Consider the following 21,796-nt stretch of genomic DNA (forward strand, 5'->3'; position numbering starts at 1 on the left):
TCTCAATAGTACCCTACTCTAGTACCCTATTCCCAATGGGGCTGTCTCAATAGTACCCTACTCTAGTACCCTATTCCCAATGGGGCTGTCTCAATAGTACCCTACTCTAGTACCCTACTCCCAATGGGGCTGTCTCAATAGTACCCTACTTTAGTACCCTACTCCCAATGGGGCTGTCTCTAATAGTACTCTACTCCCAATGGGGCTGTCTCAATAGTACCCTACTCTAGTACCCTATTCCCAATGGGGCTGTCTCAATAGTACCCTACTCTAGTACCCTATTCCCAATGGGGCTGTCTCAATAGTACCCTACTCTAGTACCCTATTCCCAATGGGGCTGTCTCAATATTACCCTACTCTAGTACCCTACTCCCAATGGGGCTGTCTCAATAGTACCCTACTCTAGTACCCTACTCCCAATGGGGCTGTCTCAATAGTACCCTACTCTAGTACCCTACTCCCAATGGGGCTGTCTCAATAGTACCCTACTTTAGTACCCTACTCCCAATGGGGCTGTCTCTAATAGTACTCTACTCCCAATGGGGCTGTCTCAATAGTACCCTACTCTAGTACCCTACTCCCAATGGGGCTGTCTCAATAGTACCCTACTTTAGTACCCTACTCCCAATGGGGCTGTCTCTAATAGTACTCTACTCCCAATGGGGCTGTCTCAATAATACCCTACTCTAGTACCCTACTCCCAATGGGGCTGTCTCTAATAGAACCCTACTCCCAATGGGTCTGTCTCAATAGGACCCTACTCTAGTACCCTACTCCCAATGGGGCTGTCTCTAATAGTACCCTGCTCCCAATGGGGCTGTCTCTAATAGTACTCTACTCCCAATGGGGCTGTCTCAATAGTACCCTACTCTAGTACCCTATTCCCAATGGGGCTGTCTCAATAGTACCCTACTCTAGTACCCTACTCCCAATGGGGCTGTCTCAATAGTACCCTACTCTAGTACCCTATTCCCAATGGGGCTGTCTCAATAGTACCCTACTCTAGTACCCTACTCCCAATGGGGCTGTCTCAATAGTACCCTACTCTAGTACCCTACTCCCAATGGGGCTGTCTCAATAGTACCCTACTCTAGTACCCTACTCCCAATGGGGCTGTCTCAATAGTACCCTACTTTAGTACCCTACTCCCAATGGGGCTGTCTCTAATAGTACTCTACTCCCAATGGGGCTGTCTCAATAGTACCCTACTCTAGTGCCTTACTCCCAATGGGGCTGTCTCAATAGTACCCTACTCTAGTACCCTACTCCCAATGGGGCTGTCTCAATAGTACCCTACTTTAGTACCCTACTCCCAATGGGGCTGTCTCTAATAGTACTCTACTCCCAATGGGGCTGTCTCAATAGTACCCTACTCTAGTACCCTACTCCCAATGGGGCTGTCTCTAATAGAACCCTACTCCCAATGGGTCTGTCTCAATAGTACCCTACTCTAGTACCCTACTCCCAATGGGGCTGTCTCTAATAGTACCCTGCTCCCAATGGGGCTGTCTCAATAGTACCCTACTCCCAATGGGGCTGTCTGTAATAGTACTCTACTCCCAATGGGTCTGTCTGTAATAGTACTCTGCTCCCAATGGGTCTGTCTGTAATAGTACTCTACTCCCAATGGGTCTGTCTGTAATAGTACTCTACTCCCAATGGGGCTGTCTCTAATAGTACTCTACTCCCAATGGGTCTGTCTGTAATAGTACCCTGCTCCCAATGGGTCTGTCTGTAATAGTACCCTGCTCCCAATGGGTCTGTCTGTAATAGTACTCTACTCCCAATGGGTCTGTCTGTAATAGTACCCTGCTCCCAATGGGTCTGTCTGTAATAGTACCCTGCTCCCAATGGGTCTGTCTGTAATAGTACCCTGCTCCCAATGGGTCTGTCTGTAATAGTACCCTGCTCCCAATGGGTCTGTCTGTAATAGTACCCTGCTCCCAATGGGTCTGTCTGTAATAGTACCCTGCTCCCAATGGGTCTGTCTGTAATAGTACCCTGCTCCCAATGGGTCTGATTCTGGCTCACTTAAATGGAACATAAATCCCTTTTTACGCACTTTTCTCTCTACGTGTGTTCTGACCTTGAAGTTAAGCAGGAGAACAGCATGCTATTCACCCTCTATGTGTTCTGGGTGGAGATCTAAGAAAGAAGATGTGTCTACAGATCCGCTGTGTTCTGACCTTGACTTCATTCTCTCCTATTTCCACCCCCTTTACGTGGGAGGAAACCCTAAATAAGGGCGAGCGAACCTACCGGGTCCAAGTGGGACAAGCATCTACTTTTTTCCTCCCATAATTGAAATAACAGCATTCTCCATACACTGTGATTTATAAATTGGTAGGAGCTATTGATAAGAGATAGGTAAAAAATGAGTAGTCCATTTGGAGAAGGGGATTGTAAATACACATAGCAACAGATCATTTTTTCCTTGTGCTCCCTGGAGACGAATGCGAAACCAACCATATGGAAGCAAACTGAAAATCATATCAATATGAAATGTCTTGTGGTCCCTTTTCCACAGGGAAGTGGGCTGTAAATAGCAGTGCCGTTATTCAGAAATGTAATTGTGTGCCCTCATAATTTGCGTGGATGATATTTGGAGACCCAAGCTATAGGCTTCCAGAGGGCTGCACTTCTCCATACACTGCCAAGGTGATTCAGGCACTTTACAATGTTGTAATTATATACCTGGGATTTTCATCCTTCTATTTTACCATTTTTATTGTGTTAAATATTAGCCACTATCATATATTTACAACTGTCGCTTTAGTGTTAGTTTTCTTCCATTTGGAGCTTACATGTTGCATCATTCCATTCCGTCTGTGTAGTTGTTCCTGAGGGTCACTAGCATTAGTGGATTATATTAAGATAACGATGTGCAATAATTTGGAACATGTAGCCTGTTTGGGAGCGGCAGGTAGCCTAGTGGTTAGAGCGTTGGGCCACTAACCGAAAGGTTGCTGGATCAAATCCCCGAGCTGACAAGTTAAAAATCTGTCTTTCTCCCCCTGAACAAGGCAGTTAACCCACTGTTCCTAGGCTGTCATTGTAAATAAGAATATGTTCTTTAACTGACTTGCCTCGTTAAATAAAATTAAAAAATCATTATGGAACTCAAAGCACACGTAGCAGGTTCAACCTGGAGCACGGTTCACACGACTGGACCGTTGTCAGACAGTTACATAGTAAGGATCAGGACAGATTTACAGGATGATTGTTTAACCCCAGTTAACCCCAGAGACTCCAAAAGTAAAGTATAGTTTTATAGTATTTCAGATTTAATCCAGATTGTATATATCCCTCCTGCTTTCTCCTCCCTCCCTCCCTCCCTCCCTCCCTCCCTCCCTCCCTCCCTCCCTCCCTCCCTCCCTCCCTCCTGCTTTCTCCTCCCTCCCTCCCTCCCTCCCTCCCTCCCTCCCTCCCTCCCTCCCTCCCTCCCTCCCTCCCTCCTGCTTTCTTCTCCCTCCCTCCCTCCCTCCCTCCCTCCCTCCCTCCCTCCCTCCCTCCCTCCCTGTGGCTAGTGGAGGCTGTATCTAGTGTAGGCTGCACCTAGTGGAGACTGTGGCTAGTGGAGGCTGAATCTAGTGTAGGCTGCACCTAGTGGAGGCTGTGCCTAGTGTAGGCTGCACCTAGTGGAGACTGTGGCTAGTGGAGGCTGTATCTAGTGGAGGCTGTACCTAGTGGAGGCTGTGCCTAGTGTAGGCTGCACCTAGTGGAGACTGTGGCTAGTGGAGGCTGTATCTAGTGTAGGCTGCACCTAGTGTAGACTGTGGCTAGTGGAGGCTGTATCTAGTGTAGGCTGCACCTAGTGGAGACTGTGGCTAGTGGAGGCTGTATCTAGTGTAGGCTGCACCTAGTGGAGACTGTGGCTAGTGGAGGCTGTATCTAGTGTAGGCTGCACCTAGTGGAGACTGTGGCTAGTGGAGGCTGTATCTAGTGTAGGCTGCACCTAGTGTAAGCTGTGCCCAGTGCAGGAAATGTTCTGCTCTGCATTTTTTTTAAACGTTCAAACGGCTCTCCTGGGAAGTCGTGACTTCCGACATACGCCTAGTTTCCTGAATTGGGTCACATTTGATTTGTAGAATAAAGACTTTCCTACCACAGCTTCAAAGACTGTCAAAGATGTAGGGTGTTCCTCATCTTGCTGCCTCCCTGCCTGCTGCCTGCCTCCCTGCTGTCTGCCTCCCTGCTGCCTGCCTGCCTGCGGCCTGCCTGCTGCCTGCCTCCCTGCTGCCTGCCTGCTGCCTGATGGCTGCCTGCGGCCTGCCTGCTGCCTCCCTGCTGCCTGCCTCCCTGCTGCCTGCCTGCTGCCTGATGGCTGCCTGCCTGCCTGCTGCCTGATGGCTGCCTGTCTGCCTGCCTGCCTGCCTGCCTGCCTGCCTGCCTGCCTGCCTGCCTGCTGCCTGATGGCTACCCGCCTGCCTGCCTGCTTGCCCGCCTGCCTGAATGCCTGCTTGAATGCCTGCCTGCCTGCATGCCTGCCTGCCTGCCTGCTGCCTGATGGCTACCTGCCTGCCTGCCTGCCTGCTGCCTGATGGCTACCTGCCTGCCTGCCTGCCTGCCTGCCTGCCTGCCTGCCTGCCTGCCTGCCTGCCTGCTTGCCTGCCTCCCTGCGGCCTGCCTGCTGCCTGCCTCCCTGCTGCCTGCCTGCTGCCTGATGGCTACCTGCCTGCCTGCCTGCCTGCTTGCCTGCCTGCCTGCCTGCCTGCTTGCCTGCCTGCCTGCCTGATGGCCTGATGCCTGATTGCCTGCTGCCTGATGGCTGCCTGCCTGCCTGCTGCCTGATGGCTGCCTGCCTGCCTGCCTGCTGCCTGCCTGCTTGCTGCCTGATGCCTGCCTGCCAGCCTGCCTGCTTAATACATGTGATGAAGAAAGCTTCTGACATTTGGTCATAAGCAGCACCAAGGGTCCTCAGCCTCAGATAGCTGGGGGACTTATTAGGCTCGCTCAGTGCCTGTGAGAAAATTTAGAATGGAAATATAACATGTTTTTTTTAGTACCTTGGTTGAAAATGTTATGGCTTACTTTCTAATATAAATATACAAAGTACCAGTCAACAGTTGGAACACGCCTGCTCAGACATCAAAGTGTTAAACAAATCAAAATATATTAGCCAATATAAGTAGCCACCCTTTGCCATGATGACAGCTTTGCACACTCTTGGCATTCTCTCAACCAGCTTCATGAGGCAGTCACCTGGGATGCATTTCAATTAACAGGTGTGCCTTGTTCAAAGTTAATTTGTGGAATTTCTTTCCTTCTTAATGTGTCAGTTGTGTGTCAGTCAGTTGTGTTGTGACAATATGGGGAAAGTTTCCTGAAGTGCAGTTGCAAAAAGCATCAAGCGCTATGAAGAAACTCTCTCATGAGGACCGCTACAGGAAAGGAAGACCCAGAGTTACCTCTGCTGCAGAGGATAAGTTTCCAGCCTCAGAAATCCAGCCCCAAATAAATGCTTCACAGAGTTCAAGTAACAGACACTTCTCAACATCAACTGTTCAGAGCAGACTATGTGAATCAGGCCTTCATGGTCGAATTGCTGCAAAGAAACCACTACTAAAGGACACCAAGAAGAAGAAGAGACTTGCCTGGGCCAAGAAACACGACCAATGGACATTAGACTGGTGGAAATCTGTCCTTTAGTCTGATGAGTCCAAATGTTTGATTTTAGGTTCCAACCTTTGTGTCTTTGTGAGATGTAGAGTAGGTGAATGGATGATCTCCGCATGTGTGGTTCCCACCGTAAAGCATAGAGGAGGAGGTGTGATGGTGCTTTACTGGTGACACTGTCAGTGATTTATTTAGAATTTAAGGCACACTTAACCAGCATGGCTACCACAGCATTCTGCAGTGATACACCATCTCATCTGGTTTGGGCGTATTTGTTTTTCAACAGGACAATGACCCAAAACACAACTACAGTCTGTGTAAATGTTCTTTGACCAAGAAGGAGAGTGATGGAGTGCTGCATCAGATGACCTGGCCTCCACTATCACCCGACCTCAACCCAATTGAGATGGTTTGGGAAGAGTCGGACCGCAGAGTGAAGGAAAATCAGCCAACAAGTGCTCAGCATATGTGGGAACTCCTTCCAGACTGTTGGAAAAGCATTCCACATGAAGCTGATTGAGAGAATGCCAAGACGGTGCAAAGCTGTCTTCCGCCCAAGTCGGCTCCTCTCCTTGTTCGGGCGGCATTCGGCGGGTCTCTCCTGTATTGTTACGGAACAACGTTATCAAACTTTTACACGTAGATTGACCATGATGAACACCATTCGGTGGTCGACGTCGCCGGCTTTCTAGCCATCGCCACTCCATGTATCCATTTGTTTTATCTCTGATCTCCTGCACCGGACTTCGCTACCAGTACGCACACACCTGACAGTCGTCAAGGCAAAAAGTGGCTCTTTTGAAGAGTATAAAATATATTTTGATTTGTTTAACGCTTTTTTGGTTACTACATGATTCCATATGTGCTACTTCATAGTTTTGATGCCATCACTATTTTTCTACAATGTACAAAATAGTACAAATAAAGAATAACCCTTGAATGAGTAGGTGTGTCCAAACTTTTGACTGGTACTGTATATTGGTCCAATGAGATTATGCATATGTGTAACAAAATATAATATGCACAATGAGATCATGTATGGCATTTAGATTTGCATGCAGGTGTGTGTGTGTGTGTGTGTGTGTGTGTGTGTGTGTGTGTGTGTGTGTGTGTGTGTGTGTGTGTGTATGTGTGTGTGTGTGTGTGTGTGTGTGTGTGTGTGTGTGTGTGTGTGTGTGTGTGTGTGTGTTGTTTACTCTCTGTTTGACCAGGGGGTGTAATGACACTGGAGTGGACGTCTGTTAATTGGTTCACTCGTTAGTGGACAGCCCTCTGTGTGTCTTGAGAGAAGGGGGCTTATTAATGTGATGGATAAGCACAGATGGAGTCGGCAGGGTGGCGTCGGCAGGGTGGAGCCAGCAGGAAGGAGCTGGCAGGGTGGTGCCGGCAGGAAGGAGCTGGTAGGGTGGAGCCAGCAGGAAGGAGCGGGCAGGGTGGTGCCGGCAGGAAGGAGCTGGCAGGGTGGAGCCGGCGGGCTGGAGCTGCCAGGGTGGAGCCGGCAGGATGGAACAAACTGGAGCTGCCAGGGTGGAGCCAGCAGGGTGGAGTTGCCAGGGTGGAGCCAGCAGGGTGGAGCTGCCAGGGTGAAGCTGCCAGGGTGGAGCTGCCAGGGTGGAGCAAGCAGGGTGGAGCTGCCAGGGTGGAGCTGCCAGGGTGGAGCTGCTAGGGTGGAGCTGCCAGGTTGAAGCTGCCAGGGTGGAGCTGCCAGGGTGGAGCCAGCAGGGTGGAGCTGCCAGGGTGGAGCCAGCAGGGTGGAGCTGCTAGGGTGGAGCCAGCAGGGTGGAGCTGCCAGGGTGGAGCTGCCAGGGTGGAGCTGCTAGGGTGGAGCTGCTAGGGTGGAGCTGCCAGGGTGGAGCCAGCAGGGTGGAGCTGCCAGGGTGGAGCTGCTAGGGTGGAGCTGCCAGGGTGGTTGTATGTATATGCAAGCACATACATTTGCAACATTTGCAACACACACAGACTCTCTCTCTCTTTTACATACACACACTGACTCTCTCTCTCTTTTACACGCACACACACACACTGACGCTCTCTCTCTTTTACACGCACACACACACACACACACTCTCCAGCACGCACACTCTGTTTCACCCTCCATTTTGATTTTGCAATTGCATTTTTACGGTGTGGCCCTCTGCTTGCAAAATACCTCCTTTAATATCAGTCTTCAAACCCTTTCCCTGTCTGTTCCCAGAGCTTTGAGGCTGTGTGCTTCCCTTTCACTGCAGTCAGATTAACACAGTGTTTTTTTGGTTGTCTAAAACAAATCTTCTTTGAAACAAAAGTATACACCTCACACACATGGTCTTAAAAAAAGAAGACATCTGTACCATGTCAGATATAGAGTTTAAATGTGTTCCATTTTCAGTTTCCATCCCAATATTACACTTTATGTACATCACAGAAGACTTTATGTACATCACAGAAGACTTTATGTACATCACAGAAGACTTTATGTACATCACAGAAGACTTTATGTACATCACAGAAGACTTTATGTACATCACAGAAGACGTTATGTACATCACAGAAGACTTTATGTACATCACAGAAGACTTTATGTACATCACGGAAGACTTTATGTACATCACAGAAGACTTTATGTACATCACAGAAGACTTTATGTACATCACAGAAGACTTTATGTACATCACAGAAGACGTTATGTACATCACAGAAGACTTTATGTACATCACAGAAGACTTTATGTACATCACGGAAGACTTTATGTACATCACAGAAGACTTTATGTACATCACAGAAGACTTTATGTACATCACAGAAGACTTTATGTACATCACAGAAGACTTTATGTACATCACAGAAGACTTTATGTACATCACAGAAGACTTTATGTACATCACAGAAGACTTTATGTACATCACAGAAGACGTTATGTACATCACAGAAGACTTTATGTACATCACAGAAGACGTTATGTACATCACAGAAGACTTTATGTACATCACAGAAGACTTTATGTACATCACAGAAGACTTTATGTACATCACAGAAGACTTTATGTACATCACAGAAGACTTTATGTACATCACAGAAGACTTTATGTACATCACAGAAGACGTTATGTACATCACAGAAGACTTTATGTACATCACGGAAGACGTTATGTACATCACAGAAGACTTTATGTACATCACAGAAGACTTTATGTACATCACAGAAGACTTTATGTACATCACAGAAGACTTTATGTACATCACAGAAGACTTTATGTACATCACAGAAGACTTTATGTACATCACAGAAGACTTTATGTACATCACAGAAGACTTTATGTACATCACAGAAGACTTTATGTACATCACAGAAGACGTTATGTACATCACAGAAGACTTTATGTACATCACAGAAGACTTTATGTACATCACAGAAGACTTTATGTACATCACAGAAGACTTTATGTACATCACAGAAGACTTTATGTACATCACGGAAGACTTTATGTACATCACAGAAGACTTTATGTACATCACAGAAGACTTTATGTACATCACAGAAGACGTTATGTACATCACAGAAGACTTTATGTACATCACAGAAGACTTTATGTACATCACAGAAGACGTTATGTACATCACAGAAGACTTTATGTACATCACAGAAGACTTTATGTACATCACAGAAGACTTTATGTACATCACAGAAGACTTTATGTACATCACGGAAGACTTTATGTACATCACAGAAGACTTTATGTACATCACAGAAGACTTTATGTACATCACAGAAGACGTTATGTACATCACAGAAGACTTTATGTACATCACAGAAGACTTTATGTACATCACAGAAGACGTTATGTACATCACAGAAGACTTTATGTACATCACAGAAGACTTTATGTACATCACAGAAGACTTTATGTACATCACGGAAGACTTTATGTACATCACAGAAGACTTTATGTACATCACAGAAGACTTTATGTACATCACAGAAGACGTTATGTACATCACAGAAGACTTTATGTACATCACAGAAGACTTTATGTACATCACAGAAGATGTTATGTACATCACAGAAGACTTTATGTACATCACAGAAGACTTTATGTACATCACAGAAGACTTTATGTACATCACAGAAGACTTTATGTACATCACGGAAGACTTTATGTACATCACAGAAGACTTTATGTACATCACAGAAGACTTTATGTACATCACAGAAGACGTTATGTACATCACAGAAGACTTTATGTACATCACAGAAGACTTTATGTACATCACAGAAGACGTTATGTACATCACAGAAGACTTTATGTACATCACAGAAGACGTTATGTACATCACAGAAGACTTTATGTACATCACAGAAGACTTTATGTACATCACAGAAGACTTTATGTACATCACAGAAGACGTTATGTACATCACAGAAGACTTTATGTACATCACAGAAGACTTTATGTACATCACAGAAGACTTTATGTACATCACAGAAGACTTTATGTACATCACAGAATACTGAACAAAACCGTTTGACATAGAAACACTGGATTGTCAGCGTTAAACAAAAATATGTTTATTAATTCTGAAATTATAAAAAAAAATATTAACAACATTCCACCCATTAGGCCACAAGAGGGTGCTTTGTTCATTCTACTGCAGGAAATGGCTGGGTGTAGTACACATGCAGAGGAAATGACATGGCCGTGCCGCTTTCTCTGTTCTGAGTTTTTTTAATGCGATGTGGTGGGAACACTCCTCTTCAGGGGTCCTGGCTTTGCTTCAGTGGGGAGAGCCGCTTCCTTCCACATCGTATCTTGAAGGATTTAAAGAGCTATTTTTATTGCTTTGGGTTTTTGGGTAGACTGTGGGTTTCGCTTGGTTTGATGAAACACCTCGGGTTCTCAACATCATGGAAAAACAGCCTTCTACCCACAACCTCCTTGAGAGAAACACAGACAGATACACACACACACACACACACACACACACACACACACACACACACACACACACACACACACACATATACACACACACACCTACACACACACACACACACAGATACACACACACACACATATACACACACACACCTACACACACATATACACCTACAGTTGAAGTCTGAAGTTTACATACACCTTAGCCAAAAACATTTAAACTCAGTTTTTCACAATTCCTGACATTTAATCCTAGTAAAAATCCCCTGTATTAGGTCAGTTAGGGTCACCACTTTATTTTAAGAATGTGAAATGTCAAAATAATAGTGGAGAGAATGATTTATTTCAGCTTTTATTTCATTAATCACATTCCCAGTGGGTCAGAAGTTTACATACACTCAATTAGTATTTGGTAGCATTGCCTTTAAATTGTTTAACTTGAGTCAAACGTTTGGGGTAGCCTTCCACAAGCTTCCCACAATAAGTTGGGTGAATTTTGGCCCATTCCTCCTGACAGAGCTGGTGTAACTGAGTCAGGTTTGTAGGCCCCCTTGCTCACACACGCTTTTTCAGTTCTGCCCACACATTTTCTATAGGATTGAGGTCATGGCTTTGTGATGGCCACTCCAATACCTTGACTTTGTTGTCCTTAAGCCATTTTGCCACAACTTTGGAATTATGCTTGGTGTCATTGTCCATTTGGAAGACCCATTTGTGACCAAACTTTAACTTCCTGACTGATGTCTTGAGATGTTGCTTCAATATATCCACATAATTTTCCTCCTCATGAAGCCATCTATTTTGTGAAGTGCGCCAGTCCCTCCGGCAGCAAAGCACCCCCACAACATGATGCTGCCACCCCCGTGCTTCACGGTTGGGATGGTGTTCTTGGGCTTGCAAGCCTCCCCCTTTTTCCTCCCAACACGACAGTCATTATGGCCAAACAGTTCTATTTTTATTTCATCAGACCAGAGGACATTTCTCCAAAAAGTACGTCCTTTGTCCCCATGTGCAGTTGCAAACCGTAGTCTGGCTTTTTTATGGCAGTTTTGGAGCAGTGACTTCTTCCTTGCTGAGCGGCCTTTCAGGTTATGTCGATACAGGACTCGTTTTACTGTGGATATAGACACTTTTGTACCTGTTTCCTCCAGAATCTTCACAAGGTCCTTTGCTGTTGTTCTGGGATTGATTTGCACTTTTTGCACCAAAGTTCGTTCATCTCTAGGAGACAGAACGCATCTCCTTCCTGAGCGATATGACGGCTGCGTGGTCCCATGGTGTTTATACTTGCACACTATTGTTTGTACAGATGAACGTGGTACCTTCAGGCATTTGGAAATTGCTCCCAAGGATGAACCAGACTTGTGGAGTCTACAAAAGGTCTTGGCTAATTTCTTTTAATTTTCCCATGATGTCCAGCAAGGAGGCACTGAGTTTGAAGGTAGGCCTTGGAATTCATTCATAGGTACACATCCAGTTGACTCAAATTATGTCAATTAGCCTATCAGGAGCTTCTAACGTCATGACATAATTTTCTGGAATTTTCCAAGCTGTTTAAAGGCACAGTCAACTTAGTGTATGTAAACTTCTGATCCACTGGAATTGTGATATAATGAATTATAAGTGAAATAATCTGTCTGTAAACAATTGTTGGAAAAATGACTTGTGTCATGCACAAAGTAGATGTCCTAAAGGCCATACAAAGGACCATACAGTAACCATACAATGTACTGTCCCTCAGCACCTAAATAGTTCAGACCCTCATGACCCAGCCTGACACCCTGTTCAGACCCTCATGACCCAGCCTGAGAGAGAGAGAGAGAGAAAGGAGAGGGAGATAGATATAAAAAGGATGAAAGAGACAGAGAGAGGAAGGAAGGAAGGAAGGAAGGAAGGAAGGAAGGAAGGAAGGAAGGAAGGAAGGAAGGAAGGAAGGAAGGAAGGAAGGAAGGAAGGAAGGAAGGAAGGTTTCTTGGAGTTTCAGTGGCCTTTGAATGTTTTCTCTGAGCTTTCTCTGGAACTGTAGGTGATGCAACCATCCGATAGTGGGAGAGGAGCATTAAAAGGACTGTGGGAGAGGAGGAGTTTGAGGAGGGTGGGAGAGGAGAAGTTTGAGGAGGGTAGGAGAGGAGAAGTTTGAGGAGGGTGGGAGAGGAGCATTAAAAGGACTGTGGGAGAGGAGGAGTTTGAGGAGGGTGGGAGAGGAGGAGTTTGAGGAGGGTGGGAGAGGAGAAGTTTGAGGAGGGTGGGAGAGGAGAAGTTTGAGAAGGGTGGGAGAGGAGGAGTTTGAGGAGGGTGGGAGAGGAGGAGTTTGAGGAGGGTGGGAGAGGAGTTTGAGGAGGGTGGGAGAGGAGAAGTTTGAGAAGGGTGGGAGAGGAGGAGTTTGAGGAGGGTGGGAGAGGAGGAGTTTGAGGAGGGTGGGAGAGGAGAAGTTTGAGAAGGGTGGGAGAGGACGGGGTTTGAGGAGGGTGGGAGAGGAGGAGTTTGAGGAGGGTGGGAAAGGAGGAGTTTGAGGAAGGTGGGAGAGGAGGAGTTTGAGGAGGGTGGGAGAGGAGGAGTTTGAGGAAGGTGGGAGATGAGGAGTTTGAGGATGGTGTGTTTGGGAGAGAACTATCTGTGAATCTGAGATATCTGTCTACCAACGATCCACAATGACATAGTGTACTCTGTTCTCTCAACCTAGATGCTCTTAGGCCAGTGGCCAATGGAAAATACACTCTAAATAAAAGATCAAAGAAGGTAATGGATGGAGTCCCACATTCCTCTTCAATCAGACCTCAACCCTCAGCCTTAACGCTCTTATTCTAAATCTGTAAACATTGAACAATTGATTAGGATCCTGAAGATGCCATCGATGTGAACCGCAACAAGATGTTTTATTATTGACGGGTGAACACACGTACGTGAGTGAGTGAGTGAGTGAGTGAGTGAGTGAGTGAGTGAGTGAGAGAGAGATAGAAAGAGAGAGAGAGATAGAAAGAGAGAGAGAGTGAGAGAGAGATGGCTAGATGGCGGAATAGAGAAAGAGAGAGGTGGAGACACCCAAGGTGAGGCAAGGTTAGCTGAATACCTCTTTGGGATTTGCACTAAATGAATAAATACATCCATTCCCTGATTTGTTCTTCTTATTGAGTGGCCTGACAGCGTAGCAGTGAGGAGATCCTAGTGGACCTCTGATCTCCAGCACCATTCCGGCCTCTTACTGGAATTTCTGCTCCACCATCTCATCTGGTCGCTGAAACTAGCTCTTAAATGATTCAAGGCTGTTACTCAGTCAGTCTAATCCTTACGGTCCAGAGGGAGGGAGGAGAGTGGGAGGCAGGTAGAGGAAGGACGGGAGGAAGGGAAGGGGGATGGGAGAAAGAGAGAGGAGGAAGAGGATGGCGATTGCTGGGGTATAAGTTGAGAGAAAGAGAGAAAAACAAAGAATGTTGGGGAAAAGGGCAAGACGCATGTTCACACCACCCTGCCGGCTCCATCTGTGCTCATCCATCACATTAATAAGCCCCCTTCTCTCAAAACACACAGAGGGCTGTCCACTGACGAGTGAACCAATTAACAGACGTCCACTCCAGTGTCATTGCACCCCCTGGTCAAACAAAGAGTAGACAACACCACACACAGACACACACACACACACACACACACACACACACACACACACACACACACACACACACAGAGAGAGAGAGAGAGAGACAGAGACAGAGACAGAGACAGAGAGAGAGAGAGAGAGAGAGAGACAGAGAGACAGAGAGAGACAGAGAGAGCGAGAAAGAGAGAGAGAGAGACAGAGATACAGAGAGAGACAGAGAGAGCGAGAAAGAGAGAGAGAGAGACAGAGAGAGACAGAGAGAGAGAGAAAGAGAGACAGAGAGACAGAGAGAGAGAGTGAGAGAGAGAGAGAGAGAGAGAGAGAGAGAGAGAGAGAGATGGTGGAAGAGGGAAAGAGAGAGGTGGAGAGGTGGAGGAAGAGAGAAAGAGATAAGTGGGGAGATGGAGGAAGAGAGAAAGAGGGGAGGATACGTAGATGAGAGAGATGTATATTCAGCATCATGGACAGCATCTGTCAACCCTGTGCTCTGGATGGTTTCAGAACCATGGACAGCATCTGTCAACCCTGTGCTCTGAGTGGTTTCAGAACCATGGACAGCATCTGTCAACCCTGTGCTCTGGATGGTTTCACAACCATGGACAGCATCTGTCAACCCTGTGCTCTGGGTGGTTTCAGAACCATGGACAGCATCTGTCAACCCTGTGCTCTGGATGGTTTCACAACCATGGACAGCATCTGTCAACCCTGTGCTCTGGGTGGTTTCAGAACCATGAACAGCATCTGTCAACCCTGTGCTCTGGATGGTTTCAGAACCATGGACAGCATCTGTCAACCCTGTGCTCTGGATGGTTTCACAACCATGGACAGAATCTGTCAACCCTGTGCTCTGGATGGTTTCAGAACCATGGACAGCATCTGTCAACCCTGTGCTCTGGGTGGTTTCAGAACCATGGACAGCATCTGTCAACCCTGTGCTCTGGATGGTTTCAGAACCATGGACAGCATCTGTCAACCCTGTGCTCTGGATGGTTTCAGAACCATGGACAGAATCTGTCAACCCTGTGCTCTGGATGGTTTCAGAGAACCATGGACAGCATCTGTCAACCCTGTGCGCTGGATGGTTTCAGAACCATGGACAGAATCTGTCAACCCTGTGCTCTGGATGGTTTCAGAACCATGGACAGCATCTGTCAACCCTGTGCTCTGGATGGTTTCAGAACCATGGACAGCATCTGTCAACCCTGTGCTCTGGATGGTTTCAGAGAACCATGGACAGCATCTGTCAACCCTGTGCGCTGGATGGTTTCAGAACCATGGACAGAATCTGTCAACCCTGTGCTCAGGATGGTTTCACAACCATGGACAGCATCTGTCAACCCTGTGCTCTGGATGGTTTCAGAACCATGGACAGCATCTGTCAACCCTGTGCTCTGGATGGTTTCAGAACCATGGACAGCATCTGTCAACCCTGTGCTCTGGATGGTTTCAGAACCATGGACAGTGACAGAGAGTTGCATGCCGTTTCTGTCACACTCAATCAGAACAATGTGTCTCGTTGTGATCTGAAAACCAGGTGTGTTCCCTAGCTTGCCAACCGGTGACATTTCATGATCAAGTGAGCGTCAACACATCCTGACACTCTGGTCCTGGAGGACTGGAACTCGGCATCTCTGTTGTACAGATGCTTCACCCGTCCCTGGCTAAACTTAACCATGTGTTATCCTCTCTCTTCTGTCTCTGTTTTCTACAGCGGTATAGCTGGGAAGAAATGTGGCACCATCATTCTGTCTGTAGAGGAGCTGGGTAACTGCAGAGTAAGTAGACCAACTAGTAACTTCTGGTATTACCATCACTATACTGTAGACCAGGGGGGTCGAACTCATTTCATGGAGGACCTAGAGTCTGCTGGTTTTAGGATTGAGACCTAGGCAACCAGGTGAGGGTAGTTCCTCACTAATTAGTGACCTTAATTAATCCATCAAGTACGAGGAAGGAGCAACAACCTTCAGACACTTCAGATACTAGGTCCTCCATGGAATGGGTTTGACACGTGCTGCATCTGTGTTTTTATTTATTATGGATCACTATTAGCATTACTCTTCATAACGGAATTCACAACACACTAAGTGTGTGCCCTCAGGCCCCCGACTCCACTACCACATATCTACAACACAAAATCCATGTGTACGTGTGTTTATAGTGTGTCTGTTATCGTGTGTGTCTATGCATGTGTCTGTGCCTATGTTTGTGTTGCTTCACCTTCTCCGCTGTTCCATAAGGTGTATTTTTATCAGTTTCGTAAATATAATTTTTGTGCTTGCATGAGTTACTTGATGTGGAATAGAGTTCCATTCGTCTCCCATAGTCTGTTCTGGACTTAGGGACTGTGAAGAGACGTCTGGTGGCATGTCTTGTGAGGTATGCATGGGTGTCTGAGCTGTGTGCCAGTAGTTTAGACAGACAGCTCGGTACTCTCACAAATATACAGTACCAGTCAAAAGTTTGGACACACCTACTCATTCAAAGGTATTTATTTATTTTTACATCGTAGAATAATAGTGAAGACATCAAACCTATGAAATAAGACATATGGAATCATGTAGCAACCAAAAAAGAGTTAAACAAATCAAAATATATTTTAGATTTTAGATTCTTCAAAGTAGCCACGCTTTTCCTTGATGACAGCTTTGCACACTCTTGGGATTCTCTCAACCAGCTTCACCTGGAATGCTTTTCCAACACTCTTGAAGGAGTTCCCACATATGCTGATTTTGGAAGCCAGGTCACCTGATGCAGCAATCAATCACTCTCCTTCTTGGTCAAATAGCCCTTAGACACCCTGAAGGTGTTTTGGGTCATTGTCCACTAAGCGCAAACCAGATTGGATGGAATATCGCTGCAGAATACTGTGGTAGCCGTGCTGGTTAAGTGTGCCTTGAATTGTAAATAAATCACTGACAGTGTCATCAGCAAAGCACCCCCACACCATCACACCTCCTCCATGATTCACCATGGGAGTCACACATGCTGAGATCATCCGTTCACCTACTCTGTGTCTCACAAAGACACGGGGGTTGGAACCCAAAATATCAAATTAGGACTAATTAGGACTAATTAGGATCAGACCAAAGGACAGATTTCCACCAGTGTAATGTCCATTGCTCGTGTTTCTTGGCCCAGGCAAGTCTCTTCTTCTTATTGGTGTCCTTTAGTAGTGGTTTCTTTGCAGCAATTCAACCATGAAGGCCTGATTTACGCAGTCTCCTCTTAACAGTTGATGTTGGGATATGTATGTTACTTGAACTCTGTGAAGCATTTATTTGGGGTGCAATTTCTGAGGCTGGTAACTCTAATGAACTTATCCTCTGCAGCAGAGGTAACTCTGTGTCTTCCTTTCCTGTGGTGGCTCTCATGAGAGCCAGTTTCTTCGTAGCGCTTGATGGTTTTTGCAACTGCACTTGAAAAAAATGCAAAGTTCTTGAAATGTTCCATATTGACTGACCTTCATGTCTTAAAGTAATGATGGACTGTAATTTCTCTTTGCTTATTTGAGCTGTTCTTGACATAATATGGACTTGGTCTTTTAGAAAATAGGGCTATCTTCTGTATACCACCCCTACCTTGTCATAACACAACTGGCATGGCTCAAACACATTAAGAAGGAAAGAAATTCCACAAATGAACTTTGAACAAGGCACACCTGTTAATTGAAATGCATCCCAGGTGACTGCTAAGAGTGTGCAAAGCTGTCATCAAGGCAACGGGTGAAGAATCTCTTTGAAGAATCTCAAATACAAAATATAATGTGGATTATTTAACACTTTTGGTGACAACATGATTCTATATGTGACTCACCACCTGGATTCGGTCTTATGTAGCAGAACTGTGAAAACATGTGAAATGGTGTTACTTATGTTGGATAAAAGTAGAGACTCAGAGCTTCAAAATATCATACCTTTCATTTGAGGAACAATGGGAAAGTAATTCTGCTATGAAAGTTGATCAACTTGTAAACTCACTTTTGAGAAAATCACCTTTGAATGTTTTGGTATCTAGTGAAGAGATCTTTGTCTACACCCATTCAGCATCGTTCACACCCTCTTAAGCTTTAGCCCCACCCATCTCGTTCCGCTCTCACACTTGACGCTCTGGCCGATGATTTGTTTACATCTAGATTTGTTTACCAATGTGGCTTGCTATTGCTAGAATTTCTTACCTGTGTACAGCATCATGCATGATGGACGTGTCAACCTGTCAGAAATGCCATACCACGGTTGCCCTTAGTTTGAAGATGTAATCAAGAGACAGGTGTTTTCTCCATATCTTTAGCTATCATACTCTAATTCCACTGATTTCAAAACTTGATCCTTCAGAAAGTGGAGAGCAACACTTACGCAGCTCCACTACACAATACATTTTTTTAAAAGCCAGGATTCGACAGGATTACCAACACAGACCGACAAGCTCAAATAGACAGAAGCCCTCTATATGGCAGACCAATCCGAATACCTCTCTCGTGATGTCCAGCCCACTCATTATCTAAGCCATTGTCCAGCCCGCTCATTTTCTAAGCCATTGTCCAGCCCACTCATTATCATATTTTTCTGTGGCTCGTAATTGACCTATTTTATTTGGGTTTACAGATGTCATACACGTTTGTTATTAAGGCACATGAAAGTTCTCATGTCCCAGAAGGCATTTCTGCCCAAAAATGCATTTTGATAAAAATATATTTTTTTACATTCAAACTTACATTTACGTTCAAACCTCCTGTTGTTGAACTGTTATGGGTGATGCCTCGCAGCTCTCGGCATTTCATGGTCTCCCACCCCCTCCAGACCGGTCAGATGTACAATCTAGAAACAGGGCAGTAAGTTGCAATAGGCCCATGCAACCCAAGGTTTGATACCAGCATAAACAGAAACCCTATTAAACCTTACCATAACCCTAACCTTAACCCAAAAACCTACACTAAACCAAACCTTAGTTCCTACCCCTAAAACTAACCCTAGCTCCTAACCATAACACTAATTCTAACCTTAGCCCTAAAGCCCCTAGAAATAGCATTGGACCTCGTGGGGACTAACAAAATGTCCCCAGTTGGTCAAATGTTTGTTTGTTTAGCATTCTTGTGGTCCCCACAAGGATAGTTAAACACACACACACGCACACGTACACACACACACACACACACACACACACACACACACACACACACACACACACACAGGGCTCCACTGAGCTATGACATGGCAGATTAGGCCCTGGTGTTGAAGTGCAGATACCGTTAAACTTTTATATCAAATATCTGTCGTCTCTGTGGCTCTGAGCACTAGACCAGATCTGACACCGGTGTAAGAGACACATAGATAAAGAGAAAATTGAGAAAGCAGGACAACGAGAAGGGTGAGGAGAGAGACAGAGAGACACAGGGAGAGAGACAGGCAGACAGAGTACGACTCAGAGAGAGTTCCTCCAGAGGGAGGAATCGATAGTGGATTACATCACGTGATGCTATGTGCCCACTGGCAGTAATAAAATCTGCTGATCCTAATGTGTGACTGAATGGGCTTTAATTAAAAATCCCAGCCCTTTGAGTGACCTTGCATCAAACTGCCTGAGGAACAACACTGTACCAAACTGCCTGGGGAACAACAATGTATCAAACTGCCTGGGGAACAACACTGTATCAAACTGCCTGGGGAACAACACTATCAAACTGCCTGGGGAACAACACTGTATCAAACTGCCTGGGGAACAACACTGTATCAAACTGCCTGGGGAACAACACTATCAAACTGCCTGGGGAGCAACACTGTATCAAACTGCCTGGGGAACAACACTATCAAACTGCCTGGGGAACAACACTGTATCAAACTGCCTGGGGAACAACACTATCAAACTGCCTGGGGAACAACACTATCAAACTGCCTGGGGAACAACACTATCAAACTGCCTGGGGAACAACACTATCAAACTGCCTGGGGAACAACACTGTATCAAACTGCCTGGGGAACAACACTGTATCAAACTGCCTGGGGAACAACACTGTATCAAACTGCCTGGGGAACAACACTGTATCAAACTGCCTGGGGAACAACACTGTATCAAACTGCCTGGGGAACAACACTATCAAACTGCCTGGGGAACAACACTATCAAACTGCCTGGGGAACAACACTGTATCAAACTGCCTGGGGAACAGCACTATCAAACTGCCTGGGGAACAACACTATCAAACTGCCTGGGGAACAACACTGCATCAAACTGCCTGGGGAACAACACTGTATCAAACTGCCTGGGGAACAACACTGTATCAAACTGCCTGGGGAACAACACTGTATCAAACTGCCTGGGGAACTGCCATAATAAGATGTGTCGGACCCCAGTAAGATAAAATGTGTCGAACTCCCAGTAAGATAAGATGTGTCAAGCCCCAGTAAGATAAGATGTGTCGAACCCCAGTAAGATAAGATGTGTCGGACCCCAATAAGATAAGATGTGTCGGACCCCAGTAAGATAAGATGTGTCGAACCCCAGTAAGATAAGATGTGTCGAACCCGAGTAAGATAAGATGTGTTGGACCCCAGTAAGATAAGATGTGTCGAACCCCAGTAAGATAAGATGTGTCGGACCCCAGTAAGATAAGATGTGTCGGACCCCAGTAAGATAAGATGTGTCGGACCCCAGTAAGATAAGATGTGTCGAAACCCAGTAAGATAAGATGTGTCGAACCCAAGTAAGATAAGATGTGTCGGACCCCAGTAAGACTAGATGTGTCGGACCCCAGTAAGACTAGATGTGTCGGACCCCAGTTAGACTAGATGTGTCAGACCCCAGTAAGATAAGATGTGTCGAACTCCAGTAAGATAAGATGTGTCGGACCCCAGGAAGATAAGATGTGTCGGACCCCAGTAAGATAAGATGTGTTGGACCCCAGTATGATAAGATGTGTCGAACCCCAGTAAGATAAGATGTGTCGAACCCGAGTAAGATAAGATGTGTTGTACCCCAGTAAGATAAGATGTGTCGAACCCCAGTAAGATAAGATGTGTCGGACCCCAGTAAGATAAGATGTGTCGAACCCCAGTAAGATAAGATGTGTTGGACCCCAGTAAGATAAGATGTGTCGAAACCCAGTAAGATAAGATGTGTCGAACCCAAGTAAGATAAGATGTGTTGGACCCCAGTAAGACTAGATGCGTCGAACCCCAGTAAGATAAGATGTCGTAACCCAGTAAGATAAGATGTGTCGCACCCCAGTAAGATAAGATGTGTTGGACCCCAGTAAGACTAGATGCGTCGAACCCCAGTAAGATAAGATGTCGTAACCCAGTAAGATAAGATGTGTCGCACCCCAGTAAGATAAGATGTGTCGGACCCCAGTAAGATAAGATGTGTCGGACCCCAGTAAGATAAGATGTGTCACACCCCAAGTAGGGTAAGATGTGTCACCCCAGTAAAATAAGATGTGTCGGACCCCAGTAAGATAAGATGTGTCGAACCCCAGTAAGATAAGATGTGTCGCACCCCAGTAAGACAAGATGTGTCGGACCCCAGTAAGACTAGATGTTGCCATTGGCGTCGGCTAATGGGGATCCTAATAAATAAATAAAAACACCACCACCTCCATCACCACCACCCACCATTCTCCACCTGCACCTCCACCTCCATCACCACCACTCTCCACCTGCACCTCCATCACCACCACCC

General features: G+C 45.8%; 1 protein-coding gene across 1 annotated transcript in view; it reads left to right on the forward strand.

Moving 5' to 3' along the window:
* Positions 1-21,796, forward strand: part of LOC110493280 (copine-5) — a 353,683-nt gene that overhangs the window by 245,229 nt on the left and 86,658 nt on the right. Inside the window, exon 8 of the mRNA XM_036950811.2 lies at positions 15,835-15,898. Coding sequence (XP_036806706.1) covers positions 15,835-15,898 — 64 coding nt within the window. The remainder of the gene's footprint in view (positions 1-15,834; positions 15,899-21,796) is intronic.

This window comes from Oncorhynchus mykiss, chromosome 17, assembly GCF_057628025.1.
Source record: "Oncorhynchus mykiss isolate SJ-2025 chromosome 17, ASM5762802v1, whole genome shotgun sequence".
In the NCBI taxonomy this organism is placed as follows: Eukaryota; Metazoa; Chordata; class Actinopteri; order Salmoniformes; family Salmonidae; genus Oncorhynchus; species Oncorhynchus mykiss.